Source organism: Agelaius phoeniceus, chromosome 26, assembly GCF_051311805.1.
Source record: "Agelaius phoeniceus isolate bAgePho1 chromosome 26, bAgePho1.hap1, whole genome shotgun sequence".
Classification (NCBI taxonomy): Eukaryota; Metazoa; Chordata; class Aves; order Passeriformes; family Icteridae; genus Agelaius; species Agelaius phoeniceus.
In genome coordinates this window covers 2,210,471-2,228,914 of record NC_135290.1, presented here as the reverse complement: position 1 = coordinate 2,228,914, position 18,444 = coordinate 2,210,471, and the positions used below count along the sequence as shown (strand labels likewise).

Here is an 18,444-nt window from a genome sequence, read left to right as displayed (position 1 = left end):
ACAAACACCACAGGGATGTGCAGCTGAACCAAAATCCTGGTGTTTAATGGATCATATGCTCATGTGACCACTCAGGCATGCAGCAGGAAGCAGCAAGAACACACACAGAGCTCTGCAGCCCAGACAGTCCCTCGCTGCCTCTCCTTACCACAACACCAGGGACACGGCACCAGTGCCCCCACCTGTCCCCCCAGACAGGCAGTTCCGTGCACTGGGGGCAGGAAAAAACAATATTCCACTGCAAGGAGAGGGCCAGTGCCAAGTTACTGCTACCCACCACCCTTCCAACTGCAAAACATTTTAAAACAAACCCAAATAAATACACAGGACAAATCCTAGTCCTGCAAAAAGAGAAAAAGAACAACCCAACAGCCGAGTTTCAGAGGCAGCTCTGCAGCAGCTTCTCCCCAGAACAAAGGCTCCCCCAGCACCTCACGTGGTCGCTGGCAGCTCCACGCCGTGGTCCTCATCTGTCTCTATCCCGACCTCCTCCTGCACGGCACCGAGCAGATCAGAACAGGCTCAGGGTCTGGCTCAGCAGCCGTGGGCACAACCCAGCCCTGGTACTTACAAAGAATTGCTTCTTGCTCTTGGGATAGCCCTCCAGGATGGCATCCAGCAGCTCGGTGGCCTGGTGAGACAGGGCACGTGCGGGCTGTGGGGAGCACTCCCGGTGGGGCCCTCACTGCCCACCTGCGGTACCAGGTACCATCCTCTTCCTCCGTACCATCCTCTTCCTCCGGCGCCACTCCCGGCGGTACAGCTGCTGCTCCCGGCACACCTGCAACAGCCCCGGGTCAGAGCTGCCCTGCAGGGCTCTCGGCAGCCCCGGGCAAGCAAAGCCTGTAAGGGAAGTGCTGGATCCTGGATCCACACTGGCCCCGGTTCGGACACAGCAGCTGTTCACCTTCTCTTTTTCCTCTGGAGTCACATGGTTGGTAGCAGATTTAATCCTCTCCAGTTTCTCCGTGTAACTGGCACAGTCCTTCCTCAGCGCCTCGATCTCCCTGGCAATCTCAGGGGTTGTCATGGAGCTGTTCAAGTCCTTCAGCTCTGGGAAGGTGGCACCGATCACCGCCCGGGCTGGCACCAGGGCACGGCTGGGGATGCCGCGGTGGCTCGGGGCTGCCGGGCCAGGCACACTCACTCACTCACCCGCCTCCATGTGCCGGCAGCTCTGCTGCAGCGCTTGCAGCTGGCCGGAGCGCTCGGCAATCTCCGCGTCCAGCCCGCGGAGCTCCGCATCGCTGGCGGCCGGGAGCTGCTCCTGCGGGGAGCGGCGGGTCAGGGCTGCGGGGCACCGGGGCCGGCGGGCGGCGGCGGAGGCCGGGGCTCACCTGGTCGGCGAAGTAGATCTTCTGCTTCCCGTAGACCTTCTCGCGAACGCGGCCCTGCTGCGCCAGCTGCTCCAGCGCCTTCACCACGGCCTGCGGGAGGCGGTGTCAGCCGGGCCCGGGCCCGCCCCGCCCCAGCCCGGCCCGGCCCCGCTCACCGCCTTGCCCAGCCCGTGCTCCCGCTGCAGGTTCCCGAAGGCATCCTGGGCGCTGTACGGCCGGTTCTGCTCCCGCAGGTACCGTAGCAGGACAGCGGCGGCGCCTCCTGCGGGACCAGCCCCGGTCACCGCGGCCTCCCGGGGCCGCCCGGTGCTCCCCCGCCACTCCCGCACTCACCGCCGGCCGCGGCCTCCCGCCCTTTGCTCATCCCGCGCCTCCAGCCCCGCTCCGTTCCCGGTTGGCGCCGTTCACGCACTTCCGGCGCGCCGCCCGCTCCCCGCCAATCGCGGCGAGGGCGGGGCAGACCGCGATGGGCGGGGGAACGTGCCCCGCCCGGTACCGGCCCGCCCCCGCGGGAACGGGGCCCGCGCACAGCCCGCGGAGGGCTCGGCCCTCACCGGCCGGAACCGGCGCTCCCGCTCCCTCGCCCCCGCCACCTCCGCACCGGACTCGGCCAGCGAAGGGGCTCCAGCCCGTACCCGTTACCGAGCTCCCCTTCCCGGCCGAGGCCGCTCCCCCGCCCCCGACCTCAGCCCCGGCACGGCTGACGCAGTGGGATAAGCAGAATCAGACAGACAGCAGCCGGTAACGGGGTCCCTGACGAGGTACGTTCTTGGCTGCACAAACGTGATCAGAACCGGGTCTGTATGGCTTAGGAAAAGTAACGGGGGCACTCGGTGGGCAGAGGGGGGCTGGCTCTCCCTGGAGGCTGCTGGTTTGTTCACAGGCACGAATCTCTTCAGTCACTGCTGGTCTGGGCTGCTGTCCCTGTGCGGTTCCCACTGCCGGGCTCTGCCTGCACAAGGCTGGAGGCATCAAGGGCCCAGGGGACACACCAGGACCCTGTGAGCCCTGCTCCACCTCCTCTTTCCTCCAGGAAAACGCGCAGCCTCGGCCCTGCCCACGGGAACGCACTGGAGCAGCACAGGGGTTTCTAGCAAAGTGTTAGTTGGCTGTTAACAAAGGCTGTTAGTTCAGAAAAGCAACACAAGAGCAGGGGCTACACGTGGATGTTCTTGTAGGTGGTCTGATGGTCACAGCAGGTGTCTTACTGCCATTAAGCTCTTACAAAACAGCATCACGAGGAGCTGGAGCCGAGGGAGCAGCCAGTGCAAGGAAAACATTGTGGCTGCTCAACATCCACAGTGGAGCAAGGGGCTTGGTTCCACCTGGAGTTGGATATTGCTAGGAGAGAAGACTTGGATTTGTGCACATATTAGGATTGGGGAACAGCTGTCTGAGACAGAACAGCATTGAGGCCCAGACACCACATCTGAGGGGCTCTGTCCTGTTCCCCTGGTTACACATCAGTGCCAGAACTCAGTGCACAATTGTTCCTGGCGATGCTGTCAGTCCCACTGGACTTGAGAGCTGCAAACACCAGATTTATTGTCTTAGAGAAAGTTTGGAGCAGGCAGCATCATGTCAGACAGTGCAGGGTGATTGTGGAGCTATCCCATCAACGCCTCTTCCCTACAGATTGCCAGTGTCCTTTATTTGAAGATCCAAGCGAGGCTGTGGAGTCACAAGTCACAGTGGTGCACCCAGCCAGGATGGTTGGGTGTCACATCACCCAGACTCCCAGGAGAGAACTGTGCAAAGCTTTTCCTTCTAGGATTCACTCCATGATGCACAATAGAAAACCAGAGGGAAGTGACAGGATGGTTTACTGGCCCCGGGAGCCAGTGGGATCCAGCTGGTTCAGCTCGGACTGATCCAGCAGTTCAAAGTCATCCCCTTCAGCATCAGTGTCCAAGTCCAAACTGGCTGCTCTGAGGTGAGTCTTTGCCCCTCTCTGGGGGTTGGTGCTGCGTGAGGGGCCTGCCTGGGAGCCTCCTGACAGTGCCAGCTGGATCATGCCCCTGGTGACAAAGCCAGCGATGTTGTTGGTGAGGTTCTGCACCGCTGGCAGCGTGCCAAACTCCTCCTGCTCATACTGGAGCTGCAGATCCTCTGTCCCTTGGGGGCGGTACGCCAGGCTCGGGATCCCAATGCTGGTGTCATCCTCATCATCTATGCCCGTTGTTTCTGGGTTTATGGAAGGGAAGTCAGGCAGATCCCTGGCAAAAGATTCTTCTGGGTCACTGTGACCATCCAGGTCTGGAAGAGGAGAAAGTGCTTTAATTGCCAGGACTCTCCAGCACCCACAGGCCCAGGCAGGAGCTGGGCCAGCAGCTCCCCTGGACAGACTGTTAGCAGCTCAGAGATCACACGTTTTTCAATGTTTCCCTCCCCTCATCCCAAGTGCTCAGATCCTCCCAGCTCACTCACAAGGAACACTGGTGCTGAAGCAGCCCCCTGTGAGAGGGGAGCACCAGCACCCAGAGCCAGACTGGCAGAGCCAGATCTGCCTGTGCAGAGCTGCTGCCCTCACTCAAGCACCACAGGAATGAAGGAGGAATTTCAGTTCTGAACAAAACAGGCAGCTGTAGCTCATTTCCAGCAGCAAGGCTGACATCAAACAGCCAGACCTCAATGATGGGAGGTAACACATCCTCCCTCTAGCCTGTCACACTGGTGCCTGCTTAGCATTCTACACCTTCCAGAAGCTGCTCCCTCTCACCTTCTGATCCCTCTGTCAGGGGTGTCTGGCCCCTGGAAAGGTTGAACATCCCATTTTCAGTATAGGAAACCTCAGCATCTGAATGCTCAGAGTCGGAGATGGTCAGTTCCTTGGCGACCACAGAGTCATCCAGCTTTGAAATAGAAAATAAAATTGAAAACATCAGCTCTAGAAAGGTTATCCCCATGCCTCAAGACAAAACAGATGATGGAGTGGCCCTCCAGCTAAAGCTGGACCCCATGGGAGCCTGGTACCTGAGACTCATTCACATTTACTGCACAGGCTAGGAGACTGCAGCTGGCACAAGCAGCTCTGGACATTCTTTAGTGGAATAGAGTGGGAAAGACCTATCTGAAAGGACAGTGTCCTCATCTGCTCTCCTATCACTCTCAGCTGTGCTGCCAGATGTGCTGCTCACATCTCAGCCAGATGCTGCATGTCCCCCCCCAGTGAGGTTTGCTCTTTCCAGCTGAGCTCTTGCCTCTCCCAAAAGCTCCATTACCTTGGGGCAGAATGCAGCCAGCTCCTCTTCACTGTCACTCCCATCATCCGTGGCTTCCTGACCCAGGGCCCGGCCATGCACTGTTAGAAACCACACACAAAGCTGTTCCTGCTGCTGGGCAAGGCTCTGTGCAGGACCAGAAACCCCCAAACTGCACTTAACAGAGCAGAGCCCTGTTCCACAGCAGAGCCATGATCATTTGCAGGTTTTTTGCTGAAATGAACATGTTCAGAACTCCCTCGCACAGAGGGAGTTGTTTTTTCTCCTTTCCTTCCTTTTTCCAGAATAGAGAACACACAGTTCTGACAGCCAAGAACTGGAGCAGCTCAGTGCTGTGAAAAGCCCACAGCAGCTGCTTCCTAGGAGATGGCTGCAGAGGAGGAACTGCCTCTCTCTCTTCCCAAGGATCTGCCATGCCAGACATGCAGCCCCTACCGCCCACCAAGGCCGGAACCTCTGTTCACAGCCCGTTCCAGGGATCAAAGATCCAGGTGTGAAACCTTGGGGGCAGAAAGGGCACAGGACTCTATTGGAATATTACCAATACTGCCAGATGGGACATGCCTGAGTTTGTCTGGCCCTTGCTGCTGAACCAAACAGCGGCACTGTGGTGTTTTCACCCCACAGACACTTTGGGGTGTGTGGTGTTTTACCCCACAGACACTTTGGGCTGGCTGGGTGTGTGGTGTTTCACCCCACAGACACTTTTGGCCGGCTGGGTGTGTGGTGTTTCACCCCACAGACACTTTTGGCTGGCTGGGTGTGTGGTGTTTCACCCACAGACACTTTTGGCTGGCTGGGTGTGTGGTGTTTCCCCCCACAGACACTTTTGGCTGACCGGATGTTGCAGCTGGGCACTGCAGACAAGTCCAGGCCTGCAGGAGCTCTGGTGGTGGTGGGATGGAGCTTCCCCCTGTAACAGTGGCTGCTCCTCAGGTTTACCTCTGGTGGAGAAGCTTTAAGGCAACGGTGAACGAAAGGAGTTGGTTCTGATGGAAGGTTTGGATCCAGAGCTTTATTCTGGCCCTCAGGCCTCTGAATCCAGCAACAGCTCCAACAGAACTCCCTGATCCCGTGGTTGCTGTTCCTTTGAACCCTGGGGAGAGGGGCAGGGAAGGGGCAGGAAGCCACCAACCAGGTACAAGGGACAAAGGACACCTGGATGGCCCAGTGTCCCTCCAGGGGTAGAGGGCATCTCTGAATCTGCCAATCATTCTGGAATTCCAGGACTGCCAGACAGTGCTGGGAGGGGAAAGGAGAGGTGACTGACACACCTGGCAGGGAATTATCAGGGGAGGGACCCGAGGCTCTGAGGTAAACCCTGAGACCCCAACCCAGCAGGACTCACGCTGCCTCTGGCGCTGCCTCGCTGTCACGTATCCCCGCACGCTGAAGTCCAGGCGCTGCAGCACGGGCTCCAGCCTGCGGTACATGCGCTGCCCCAGCCTGTGGTACACGGCCAGGGGCCACAGCAGCACCAGGAGCACTGCAGGAAGCAGGGATGTGGGTTAGAAGGGTGCTCAGGATGCTGCTGGAGCGGGTGCCATCACTGTAGCAGTGTGTTTCTTGTTGACGGAGTGACAAAACTATTTTTGTCCTTTTAGAAAGGAAAGAAGCCTAGAAGTTTCTCTCCTCAATTAGGTGAAAAAAGCTACTTCATAGGTCATGGGGACTTCACCCCAAATGTAAGGATAGCTAATTGGTCAGAAGCCAAAAAGTCCTGCCTGGGCAATTGAGTAGAAAAAGAAGTGAACAAAGAAACTAATCACTTTTGGGAGGTGTATCACTAGGAGCAGGACTTCTGGCACCTGGCTCAGTTTTTCTCTGTTTGTTATTTTGCCTTTTATTAAATCTTTTTGTTTCCAACACTGCAATAGAAGCCATCCTGCTGTTTTTTATGCCTCCAAGGGTAGCTGAGCTATCTTGAGTATGTTATAGCCCTCCAAGAGCTTATTAAGAGCTTATTAGACCTGGCTCAAGGAGGCTACTGTATCACATCACCTCTGCCAATTTAACAAAATGGAGAGGCCAACCTGTTAGTGCTCAGATCTGTAGTTACTAAGCACTCAAACATCTTCTCTCCAGACCAGAGTCCTGGTCAAGAAGCACCCCATTCTGGCAGAATGTATTGTTTTAAATTTTAAACCCATTCACACAAGCTTTCCTTTTGAGCCCCACTCCTTGGACATTTGGCACCCACTCATCTCCTTTCACATGTAAGTCTGTGTTGGCACAGAGATTTACTTACACAGCAAGTATGAGAGCAAGAGCCCAGGGATGTACCGGCCCAGGACAGCCAGGAAAGTGAACACTCCACACACTAGAAGGCAAAACTGAAGACATGAGAGACAGTGAGTTTCCAGGGTTAAGCAGCAGGTGCACTCACTTCTTGACCATGTCAGCCTCTGCAAATTCTGGGTCAGGTCATTGTTCCAAGGAGGGTGAAGCCTTCACAGTGTCCAACCCCCTGCTCCAATGTGGGCACAGGCACAGGGGTATCTGCCCTCAGAGCCACAGGCAGGAGATTCCCAAAGCAGGGACACCAACAGCAAGGAAGAGGTCAAACTAGAGAGCTCTTCAAGGTGAAGAGCACAAGGACAATATCACTGTGCTACAGGTTTCTCTTTCCATAAACTCAAAAAAAGAAGAAGGAAAAAGCTTGACACATTCTCAAACTGTTAAAACCCAGCGAGGAGACAAATTTGACAGACACTTGAAAAGCCAGAAACCTACAGAAGGAGCAGCCACGCTCTCACTTCAGTGGTGCAATCCACACACTGACATTCACTTTCTCCTCCCTCCTCCACAACCTGATTATTCTGCCTGGGTTTTCCATTCCTCCCCACCACATAATAGGCACGGTGCTGTGGGAGACCTCCCATGACAACCTCCCATCAGAAACGTGTTCAGCCAGTGCTGGATGCCAGCACAGGAGGATCCTCGTGGTCAGCAGAGGCCCCACACCAAACAGGTTATTTCTGAACTGCACATTCTTACCTTGCCAGGACTTTGCCTCTTGAAAACGAAGAGATTACTGAAGAAGTTGGTCCCAGTCACCCATCCCTCAGCCAAATGATGACAGAGCTCTGGCAGCCCGAGCAGCCGAGGGTGGACGTATCCCCAGCTGCAGGGAAGGCAGAATTTGGGAAGACATTGCTGCATCAGTGTCAGGGCTGAAGACCCTCATTACAAATATTTGTCTTAAAGCTTCCTTCTGTTCCCACCCAGCACAGAGCTCTAGAGGTGAGGGCCACTTGCCCTCCAAGCAGTGCCCTGCCCAAAGCAGTTCAGCTACAGCCCCTCTAGCAGCATCCCAGTGCTCCCACAGCAGCTGACGAGCAGGAATTTCAGTCAATGCACTGTCAAATTTCAGTTTCCATGCTGCTGGAGGGAGTGCACAGTGCAGAGGCAAATCAAGTGAATCCATTTACTTTTTCTGTGTTTATCTGGTAAACTGCAGCCTCCAAATGTTCAGCATGAGGTCTAGAAGCAGCCTTGCACCTCACTTCATGTTACTCTGGAGGCCTTGAACTGGTCAGTTTTGTTAGTGTTGCCTAACTGCTAATCAGGAGTACCTGAAGGTTAAAAAGAGCAATTCCTTTTGTGCTTGGGCCTCTTAAAAAAAATAAATAAAGACAATTGTCCTGTGGCAGCAGGTCAGGTGATTTAATCAGGAACTGACATCCAGCACAGCCTGGCAGTGGGGCAGGAAGGTGTGCCCAGAGAGGCAGGTGTGAGCAGTGAGGCAACACCTCAGCATTTCTCAACCCATAATTAATGCTGCAGTCAGATCATAACTATGCAGAAACAACTGCTGGAACAAGCCTGTTAAATATTCCCTATCAAGTCTCAGAAGACTTCATTAATTCCCACAGAAATGCTGTTTTCCTGCTACTGGAGAACCCACACAAGATGAATTGCTCTTAAGGCAGCACTTCTAACTTCAGGGGGCAGGGAATCAAGCAAGCATATCTGGAGGCTGGTAGGAAGGCAAAGTATAATAAAATGGCTGGGGCAAGTCAAAAACTTCTCATGACCACCTGGCTGCACCTGGGTCTCCACCTGCCCTCTGCTGAGCAGCTCCCAGCTCCCTCCTCCCCCCTCCTTCTCCTCCTCCTCCTCACCCAAAGGTGCCAACATCCCAAGCATGTGCAGGTCACAACACAGTATCACAGCAAAGTATCACAGCAGAGCAGTCAATTAGTTTCCTACCTCTCATTGTCTAATTCATCAGGTCTTGCCACTAAAATATTAAGAACAGACACTACATTAGTCGCAAGGAATTTGCCATGGGAATGCTTAGCTCTTGGGATTTAAGTAAAGCTTTAATAAGCTGGGGAACACCTGGAAAAGACATTAAGTGTAATTACAGGATGGAGAAGCATCACTCCATAACAAATCCGAGTGTGTACGTGTGACAGCACAGGACTGCAGGAGTCTCCCTGGTGCTCCTTGGTGTTTGTTGGACTCTAGAGGCTCCCACCTCCCTCTCCCCCACTCCCTGCACACACCAGCTGGGCAGCAGGAACAGCCTGCACACTGGAGGCATCAGGGATTTAAGTCCTTTAATACCTTCCCACCCAGGCTGGGACTTGAAAGGGATGTACCAGCCACCCTGAGAGATTAAATCAGAGCGATGAGGAAGCTGGACAGATAGTCTCCTAACAAGGAGCCTGAGCCAAGCTTTGAAACAGAGGAAAGCTTTAATGTCTTCCCAGGAACTACAGGGAACATGGATTGAAGCAGAAAGCTGGGAGCTGGACTTGCTGGTTAGTCAGGGAACCAGCCCTGGGAACATGCAGACCCTCACACTGCTCCAAACTAACCTGTCCATGCAAAGCCAAGGGACCCTACTTGGATTGGGGGTGTTCATCAGTGTATTAATGTCACAAAGGAGGGAAACAACTGCTTTGGTTACTGAAAGCTGAAAAGTAACTTCATTACAGCCCTTCAGATGCCTCTTCTCTCAAAGACATCTCTGATCAACAGCAAGGCTGGGACTTGTCTTCATCCTAAACTGATTATGGATTCTGAGGGGGAATCCAGACGAGTTCCATATGCTTCTGTTTCTCACTCTGGTACTGAATGCTCACAAAGTGAATCACTGTCTCAAACCTGCACTAGGTCACGTACATCCTGTGGTTCAGGATTACAAGACAAATAACAGTGTCACAAACACAAAAAGAACTTGTGTTTACACAGGTTAGAATATTGCAGCTCCAGAAAGAGCATGCCTGCAGTACTCTTGCTGGCTTCTAGACCCTTAAAGCAAAAAGTTGAGGTTTTGACAAGGTAACTACAGGCAGTGCAGAGCCTGTACTTGTGGGGCTGGAAAGTGGGCTTGATTTGCTGCTATGAGCTCAAAATGCAACTTACCACCAATTTCTGGCCAGATTTTGTGCTTCCACTGGTCTAGACACACTACTACTATGAGGGTTACAGCAATCAGGAACAGCAAACGCAGGGAAGTCAGAGCAAAGAACCTATGGGGAAAAAAACCAAAGAGTCGGTACCAGCCAGATGTTTATGAGACAAAAAGGGGTAACACAAACCAACCTCAAACCACTCACTCAGGGGCAAAACTCAGCACCTGCTATTCAGTCGCACACAGCGTGCCCCGGGGGCAGCTGCCGGGTGACTCCGGTTTGCTCGTGTCAGTTGTCCCGGGACAGCCCTGCTGTACAGCTCCTGTCCCGGGCAGGCTGCCCTCCCTCCCCTGCCACAGAGTCGGCTGAGTTTTCCCGGCTGGTTTGATGCTCTCAGGTACAAGGAGAGCACGGGGACGGGGCTGCAGCAGACCCAGCGCTCCCGGTCCCTCCTGTGCGGAACGGGGCACGGAGCAAACCCGCGGCCCCTTACCGACCGCTCCTCCCCGGGGGCAGCTCCCCCAAGCCCCCGACCCCCGGTGACGGGGCTTGGTGGGGCCGCTGCACCACCCGATCCCGATCCCGGTTTCAGCCCCGCCGCTCACCAGAACAGGCCGTGCACCGCCACCCAGCACAGCGCGCTGCGGCCCGGCCGCTCCCACACCAGCGCGGCCTGCACGGCGCCCAGCAGTGGCTCGTAGGGCCCGAGGCGGCAGCGCAGCGCCGCGCTCAGCGCCTGCACCCGCCGCTGCCGCTCGCCGGGCCCGGGCCCCACCGCCGTTGCCGCCGCCGCCATCGCTCCCTCACGGCGTCAACATCCGCCCGCCCGCCGCGCGCGCGCGCCCGCCGCAGGCATGGCGGCCCCCAGCAACCGACTGCGACGCCACTGTGCGCGCCGCCATCTTGACGCATGCGCGGCCCGCGCCTCCTGCCGGGCCGCACGCGCGTTACCGGGGAGGCGCTGCCCCGGAAGCGAGCGGCGCGCACGCGCACTGCCGTTGGCGCCGGCGGGAGACGCGGCGGTACCGGAGTCGGGCGGGGCGCGGAGCGGAGCAGAGCGGAGCCTCGGCCGCGATGCCGCGGGAGATCATCACCCTGCAGCTGGGCCAGTGCGGCAACCAGAGTGAGCGCGCCACGGCCGCGGCGGGCCCGGGGCAGCGCGCACCGGGCGGGGCCGGGATGCTGTGGTGGAGGGGGGGGGGGCAGTTAGCGGGGCCTGGCGGGACAGGGCGGGGCCTCACGCGGGTGGGGCGGGGCCTGTGGGACGGGGCGCTCCGGGCCTTGCCCCGGTACCGGCCCCGGTGCCCGGCCCGTCTGACCGCGCCTCCCCGCAGTCGGGTTCGAGTTCTGGAAGCAGCTCTGCGCCGAGCACGGCATCAGCCCCGAGGGCATCGTGGAGGAGTTCGCCACCGAGGGCACCGACCGCAAGGACGTCTTCTTCTACCAGGTACCGGCAACCCCGGGCCGCGGAGCGTGAGCTGCCCTGCTCCCCGCGGGGCTCCGTGCCCCGGCAGGCTCCGCTCACTGTCCGTGCCCGTTCCACACCCCCGCGGGCACGAGCGGCTCTCAGCCCGGGCTCCCGCTCCCAGCCCGCTCCGGGCTCCCGCCCGCGCTCCCGCTCTGTCACTGGAGCGCTGTGGAGGCGGAGCAGAGGCACGAGGCTGGGGCTGCCATACATAGTGTCTTATGTAAGCACCGGGAGTTCCTCCCCCTCGCCGGCTGGGAGAGCTCGGGGGCACAGAGATGCTGTACTGAGGACAGGCTGCTCAGGAGCTGCCTCTCCCTCCTTCCTGTCGCTGTGTGGGGCTCACCTGCAGCCAGGGGGTGGCTCATGCACAGGAGCAGCCTCTCCCTCCTCCCTGCAGCCAGGGGTGGCTCATGCTCTGGGAAGGAGGTGAGCTGCAGCAGCATGGTGATCCTCTTGCTCCCGTTGTAGGCAGATGATGAGCACTACATCCCCCGGGCCGTGCTGCTGGACCTGGAGCCCCGAGTCATCCACTCCATCCTCAACTCCCCCTATGCCAACCTCTACAACCCAGAAAACATCTACCTGTCTGAGCATGGAGGGGGAGCTGGCAACAACTGGGCCAGTGGCTTCTCACAGGTACCATCAGCCCTAGTGCTGCTGGGTGAGACTCCTCAGCCCTGGGGGTTGTCCTGTGTCCCTGCACTGTGTGGCACCCTGGCACAGGACCACATTCCCACTCTGACTCAGCTTCACACTGAGCTTGAGCAGTTCTTGTCCATGTTCTGTGTGGGAAAGGAGCAAAACCAGTCCTGATCTCTCTCTTGCAGGGAGAAAAGATCCATGAAGATATTTTTGACATAATAGACAGAGAGGCTGATGGGAGTGACAGCTTGGAAGTAAGTAAACAAGGGATTTGGATCTGGTGGCCCTGCCTGGTGTTTTCCCAGCTAGGTTGCTCTTTGTAAGGTTGAGCTCAGCACTCTGGTGAGCACAGACTTAGCTCAGTGAACTTCTGAGCACAGAACATGTAGAGAGGGGATCTGGGGACAGGAGGTCTGTCCATGCCCACTCCAGCCTGCCCCAGAAGTTCTCTCACTGTTTGCTTGTGGGACATTTTTCTCTGTGCTGTCCATGTGAACCCATACCCTGTGTGCAGACAGACAGGGCTGCCAGGTGCTCGTGTCAGGCTGTGACATGGCAGCAGGGGAAGGGAGAACGTCACTAAAACAAGCTGGCAGGAGATTCAAGTGCCTGTTGTGGGAGCTGAGCATGTGGGAGCTGCCCTGGAGCCAGGCACTGGGAGCTTGGCCTCATTCTAGAAGGAGGGAGGGATGTGAAGGACCCAGGAAAGAGCTGAGAACATGCAGATCCATTTCCTGTAACAGACTGGACCCTGGAGGTGACATTGGAGCTGTTCCAATGCTGGTCTGGGTGGGAGGAACCTGAGAGCAGCTGTTGCACTTTGTGGGGTGTGCAGAGATGTGGATCCCACTGTGTGGGCAGCAGTGGCCTGAGGAGCTGCAGCTGCTGCTGGGCTCTGGAGGAGCTGGCTCAGCCTCTGCTGCCTCCATGCTCTGAGAAGCTCTGGCCCTGTCTGGCAGGTCTCTGCTGGAGGTAGCAGGGCTGACACATTGTCTGCCTGCTCTGGGGCTGAGCTTTACCTTCAGCACCTGCCTGCTGCTTCCTTCCAGGGCTTTGTGCTTTGCCACTCCATTGCTGGTGGAACAGGCTCCGGGCTGGGCTCGTACCTCCTGGAGAGGCTGAATGACAGGTGAGCACAGCCCTGGACAGGTGAGCACAGCCCTGTCCCCTGCCCAGAGCGCAGAGCCTGGCCCAGCCCAGCCCGGGCAGCCTGCCTGGAGCTGGAGAGCGCTGACTCAGAGGCACCACCCCCACCCAAACACTGCCTTGTGCAATCCCTGGCACGCTGCCTGCACAAGGCTGGCTCCTGATACGCCTGGGGACTTCAGAGGCTCTGGAACTGGACTTGATCTGTCCAAGCTCTGCCCTCCCTCAGCCGTTCTTATCAGGCAGCTGCCTGCGGACACCCTGACGGTGCAGGGGAGGGTGGGAGGCTCTGGCTGAAGGCTGTGAGCTGCCATCCTGGCCTGTTGCAGCTTGCATCCTCTTGAAAAGACTTGTGAGCAGCTGTTTAATCAGCCTGTGGATGGCTCAGCCTCCCTGTAGCTCCTCTGGCAGCCAGCTCCTGTGCTGCTGGGGTAGGCATTGCTGGGACACATTCTCTCCCTCCCTGGGAGCCACTCTGGCTGCAGCTTTGGTGACTCACCCTGTCCTGAGCCCTGGAGACTGCTAAGGCAGCTTGTGGGAGGGGAGAGAGCAGCTTGATGGTGTTAACCCTTGAGATGCTGCACTTCTCACCAGGTATCCCAAGAAACTGGTGGAGACCTACTCAGTGTTCCCAAACCAGGATGAGATGAGCGACGTTGTAGTCCAGCCCTACAACTCTCTGCTGACATTGAAGAGGCTGACCCAGAACGCTGACTGTGTGGTAAGAGGCCCGTGGTGCAGCCAGCCCTGAGGAGGTGGCCCTGTCCCCACAGCTCAGAATTGCAGCCCATCCTGGGGAGATGAGCAAGCTCCAGGTGCAGCAACAAGCACGCCCCAAACAGAAGGGCCAAGCAGATGTGGCCCCAGGGACCCTCACTGGTGCTCACCCCTGCAGAGCTGCCTGGCATTTCTGCCTTGGCTCCAGCAGATCTTGCCAAGGCAGTGAGGACTGGCTGTGCTTTCTCTGTAGCTGTGCTGCAGCACCTGTGTCACTTGCAGCACCCACAGCATCCCCAGCCAGGCAGCACCTCCAGTCTGCCTTCAGTCACATCTCACCAGACACTGCTCATCCCTGCAGCTGCTCCCTGCATGTGGCAGTGCAGGAGCAGTTGCACTGGAGCTGCTGCAGTGGGGCAGAGCTCTTGGGGAGAGCATGGGGAGCTCAGCCAGGAGGGAGGGAAGAGGCTCCATTGATGGTGTCAGTTACGTGCCATGCGTGAGTCAGCTCGTGGTTTCAAGTGTCTGCCACTTGTGCAGAGGGCTCCTGTCAAGGCCTGTGCTGGACCACCAGTGCCATGGGACACATGGCCAGGACTGGTCTTCCTCAGCTGCCTCAGGGGCCCTTCAGAGCCAGGTTTCTCTTGCAGGTGGTTCTGGACAACACAGCCTTGAATCGGATCGCGACAGACCGGCTGCACATCCAGAACCCGTCATTCTCACAGATCAACCAGCTGGTGAGAAGGGCTTTTCCCTCAGGAGAAGCAAGCACAGGGTTTCCCTGCTGTGTTCAGTTTAGTCTGAACCAGCTTCATGGGCTGGGCTCAGGGGTGGGCAGCCTGGAGCTGTGAGTGAGGGCCCTGTGCCCTTCCCTTGGCACGTCAGCATGACACAGATTTTGACATGCTCTGTGACACTCTGCTGAGCCTGTCCTCTCCCCTAGGTGTCCACCATCATGTCTGCCAGCACCACCACGCTCAGGTATCCCGGGTACATGAACAACGACCTCATTGGGCTGATTGCCTCGCTGATCCCCACGCCCCGGCTGCACTTCCTCATGACGGGCTACACACCACTCACCACCGACCAGTCGGTAAGGCAGCCCCAGGCTCTCCTCCCCATCCCCAAGGGCACAGAAGCTGCCACACTCACCTTGCAGCATCTTGTGTCAGCCTCGTCTCTCTGTGAGCTGTCACTGCACGTCCCAGATCCCAGGCTCACGTCCCAAATCCCAACCCACGTGTGCTCACACCACGTGACAGCCGCATGTGCAGTGAATCAGACCTGAGCAGGCAGCTGTGCTTGTGCCAGGCTACCTGCTGCATGCATCAGGGTCTGGACTGGCAAAAGCCACCCTTAGCAGCGATGAGAGCAAGGCCAGGAGAGTGCACTTGCCAGTCCTGCCACCCCTGTGGGCCATCAGCTTTGGCACTTTGGGTCCAAACACCAATGCTCATTGATAGTGGGCTACAGGTGTCAGCCACTTCCTGAAGCTCAGGCTGTGTCTGAGAGTGAATTTGCCACCCCTCTGCACTTCAAGTGCTGCTTCTTGTGTTTGGCTGGGCCCTAACCAGTGCCCCCCAGCCCCCTGGTGCCAGTGGGGCAGTTCTGTTTTGGGAGGTGCTCACCTGCACTGACCCACCACGGCCTGGAAGGAACTAACAGCTGCTCTTCTCCTCTCCCTGTGTGCATTTCCTCAGGATGTTTCTCAGAGAAGCAAATCTGAAAAACTGCTGGCTCTGAAAAGGGTATCAGTGTGTGATCTGTCCTCCGAGGGAGGAATGTGGGCAGGGCTCAACCAGTGCAGGAGGGGGCTGCCACCTCAGCCAGCTGTCCCTGCTGTGGGCAGGCTGGGTGCTGGCCCTGGCTGTGGCCCCCCTGGCCAGCAGCAGCTGGGCAAAGCCCCAACAGCACTCAGGGACAGGCTGCCCACGGCTCAGAGCTGGGCAAGGCAGGGATCAGGCAGCTGGGGACAACCCCTTTGCTGTTGAACCCCCACTGCTCCCTGCCTGGCAGTGGGACGGGACCCATGTTTGACAGCAACAACATAAAACAGGTCCCTGTCCCTCTGTTCCCAGCTGAGCTTCACCCCCAGCCCCTGCTGTGCTGCAGGGTGGGAGCCAGACAGCCCCCATGCTGGAGCCCCCACTGACACTTTGTTTCTTGGCCTGGCTGTGCCTGTTGTGCAGTGTTGGGATTTCCCTGTCTTGCGTGTGGCTTTGCATGTGACTCCGTCCCCGGGGTGAGGGCATTTCTGTCCAGCTGCCCCTGCTCCTGTGTGTGTGTGTGTGTGTACCAGGCAGCAGGAGGGCAGGGAGCAGCACACCTACTCCCTCTGACCCCTGGCTGGCCTGTGCAGGTGGCCAGTGTGAGGAAAACCACAGTCCTGGACGTGATGAGGAGGTTGCTGCAGCCTAAAAACGTGATGGTGTCCACAGGGCGAGACAGGCAGACCAACCACTGCTACATTGCCATCCTCAACATCATCCAGGGGGAGGTGGATCCTACACAGGTGAGTCCCCATTCAGGTACTGATGGCTGTGGTGTGGCACAGGGAAGAGCATGGTCAGTGTGCAGGGATCCTGGGGTGAGGCTAGGCAGTGCCTGAGAGCTGGCTTCAGGTTGCTCCTGTTTGGGCTTTGGCCTCATGGAAAGGCAGCAGGTCATGCTGAAATGACTGAAATGACTCCCCATGGCTGTGAGGAGCAGCTCAGGCTGTTTGTCCCTCACCCTGCTGTCCCTTGCTGTTCTCATCCTTGCAGGTTCACAAGAGTCTGCAGAGGATCCGGGAGAGGAAGTTGGCCAACTTCATCCCCTGGGGCCCTGCCAGCATCCAGGTGGCTCTGTCCCGCAAGTCCCCTTACCTGCCATCTGCTCACCGTGTCAGTGGCCTCATGATGGCCAACCACACCAACATCTCCTCGGTGAGTGCCTTCCCTGCCAAGCCAGGCCCTGCAGCCCCAGACCTTGTGGTGTCTGGGTATTGTCCATCTCTGTGTCCCTGGGCACTGTCCATATTCCTGTCCCTCGGTATTGTCCATTCTCCTGTCCCTGGGCATTGTCCATCTCCCTGTCCCTGGGCATTGTCCATCTCTGTGTCCCTGGGCATTGTCCATCTCTGTGTCCCTGAGCATTATCCATTCTCCTGTCCCTGGGCATTGTCCATCTCTGTGTCCTTGGGCATTGTCCATCTCTGTATCCCCGGCCTTCATCCATCTTCTTCTCTTCATTCTGGGCCTGTCACAAAGCCAGGGACGGGGTTGGGTGGCTCCCAGCAGGGCTCAGATCAGGTCCAGTGTCCTCGCAAGTCCTGCTGGCTCCTCTGGGAAGGTTCCCTGGGGAGCTGTGGCCGCCCTGACCCGGTGCTGCTCCCCAGCTGTTCGAGCGGACGTGCCGGCAGTACGACAAGCTGCGCAAGCGAGAGGCTTTCCTGGAGCAGTTCCGCAAGGAGGACATCTTCAAGGACAACTTTGACGAGCTGGACAACTCCCGGGAGATCGTGCAGCAGCTGATCGATGAGTATCACGCAGCCACACGCCCCGACTACATCTCCTGGGGCACGCAGGAACAGTGAGTGCCCTGCCAGGGGACGGGAAGGTCCGTGGCCACCCCCACGCACGCCGGCAGGGCTCGTCTCTGCCGTGCCCACGTTTGTCACCCCTCAGCGCTGCCTGGCGTGGCAGAGCCCTCGTGCCAGTGCTCCTCTGTGGAAAGCTCTCTGCGGGGAGCTGCAGCTCCTCAGCGGGGCACAGCCCCGGCCCCACCGTGTGCCCTGGCCCAGGACAGGACTGGGGCAGCTGCGCGCTCTGCTGGGAGGGAACCTCTGCCTGTGGGAGCAACACTTGCTGTGAGGAGGAGGAGGAGGAGAGTGACCCTGGGGCTGGGAACAGGCCTGGCCCCCTGAGTTTGGGTGCACACAACCCCCGTGGCCAAAGACTCCGTGTGGCTGAGCTAGTCCTTGCCCTGGGCGGGAGCCTTGTTCCTCCTTGGCCAGATCAGGCCTGGGGCACGGGCTGTATCTATATTTTTGTAGGTTATTTTGCTTTAATAAAGGCTGTTCCTGCACTGATGCTGCCTGCATGACTCCAGATTGAACAGCCAGGCAGGGAAGCCAGGGGTTGGTGCCTGCTTTGTCTGGCCGGCCAGCCAGCCCCATTGCACAGGAGTACCATGGCCACTGCTCACTGACATGCCCTGGGGTGTGCAGGGCCAGCTCTGCCCCGGCTGGCAGTGCCATGGGGCCCAGGCAGCACTGGGCAACTGCTGCAGCAGAGCCAGAAATACTGGCAGGACCTGCCTGCACGGCTGACCAGGGCTGGCACTGGCACCGCCCTGCCTGCAGAGCACACAGCACCCACATGGATCTCCTGCAGGAGAGGGGCCCTTGCAGGGGTGGGCCACAAGGGGCTGGAGGTGCCCTCACCACTCAGGATCCAAGGCAGGGAACAGCAACACCAGGAAGGACATGGGTGGGAGGCCGGACAGTGTCAGGAGATACGGACACAGCAGCGCTGGTCCTGACCTGTGGGAGTTGGGCTGTGGCCTGG

At 58.1% G+C, this 18,444-nt stretch overlaps 3 protein-coding genes across 6 annotated transcripts; 1 reads left to right on the top strand and 2 right to left on the bottom strand.

Moving 5' to 3' along the window:
• Window positions 1–18: 18 nt before the first annotated feature.
• On the bottom strand, window positions 19–1,929 carry PSMC3IP (PSMC3 interacting protein). Of its 2 annotated transcripts, none has more exons than XM_077190908.1 (8): window positions 1,671–1,929; window positions 1,493–1,599; window positions 1,338–1,427; window positions 1,156–1,267; window positions 908–1,053; window positions 710–781; window positions 572–631; window positions 19–492 (listed from the first exon to the last, which is right to left on the bottom strand). In XM_077190908.1, exons 1-8 carry the CDS (start codon window positions 1,699–1,701, stop codon window positions 433–435), a joined length of 678 nt encoding a protein of 225 aa, XP_077047023.1. In that variant the 5' UTR covers window positions 1,702–1,929; the 3' UTR covers window positions 19–432. The 2 variants fall into 2 exon arrangements, with proteins under 2 accessions (XP_077047023.1, XP_054505733.1); XM_054649758.2 differs by having other exon boundaries at window positions 728–781; window positions 1,671–1,918.
• A 150-nt stretch (window positions 1,930–2,079) lies between these two features.
• On the bottom strand, window positions 2,080–10,854 carry RETREG3 (reticulophagy regulator family member 3). Its single transcript, XM_054649753.2, has 9 exons — window positions 10,530–10,854; window positions 9,935–10,041; window positions 8,771–8,801; window positions 7,556–7,682; window positions 6,807–6,891; window positions 5,907–6,044; window positions 4,559–4,638; window positions 4,057–4,189; window positions 2,080–3,593 (listed from the first exon to the last, which is right to left on the bottom strand). The coding sequence occupies exons 1-9, from the start codon at window positions 10,718–10,720 to the stop codon at window positions 3,160–3,162; spliced, it is 1,326 nt and encodes a 441-aa protein (XP_054505728.2). The 5' UTR covers window positions 10,721–10,854; the 3' UTR covers window positions 2,080–3,159.
• Window positions 10,855–10,887: 33 nt separating this feature from the next.
• Window positions 10,888–17,966, top strand: TUBG1 (tubulin gamma 1). Of its 3 annotated transcripts, none has more exons than XM_054649749.2 (12): window positions 10,888–11,047; window positions 11,259–11,371; window positions 11,861–12,028; window positions 12,220–12,288; window positions 13,084–13,163; window positions 13,775–13,901; window positions 14,548–14,634; window positions 14,841–14,990; window positions 15,598–15,645; window positions 16,257–16,409; window positions 16,660–16,821; window positions 17,274–17,966. In XM_054649749.2, exons 1-12 carry the CDS (start codon window positions 10,999–11,001, stop codon window positions 17,469–17,471), a joined length of 1,404 nt encoding a protein of 467 aa, XP_054505724.1. In that variant the 5' UTR covers window positions 10,888–10,998; the 3' UTR covers window positions 17,472–17,966. The 3 variants fall into 3 exon arrangements, with proteins under 3 accessions (XP_054505724.1, XP_054505727.2, XP_054505725.1); XM_054649752.2 differs by having other exon boundaries at window positions 16,336–16,409; window positions 17,274–17,412; XM_054649750.2 differs by lacking the exon at window positions 15,598–15,645.
• Window positions 17,967–18,444: the final 478 nt, after the last annotated feature.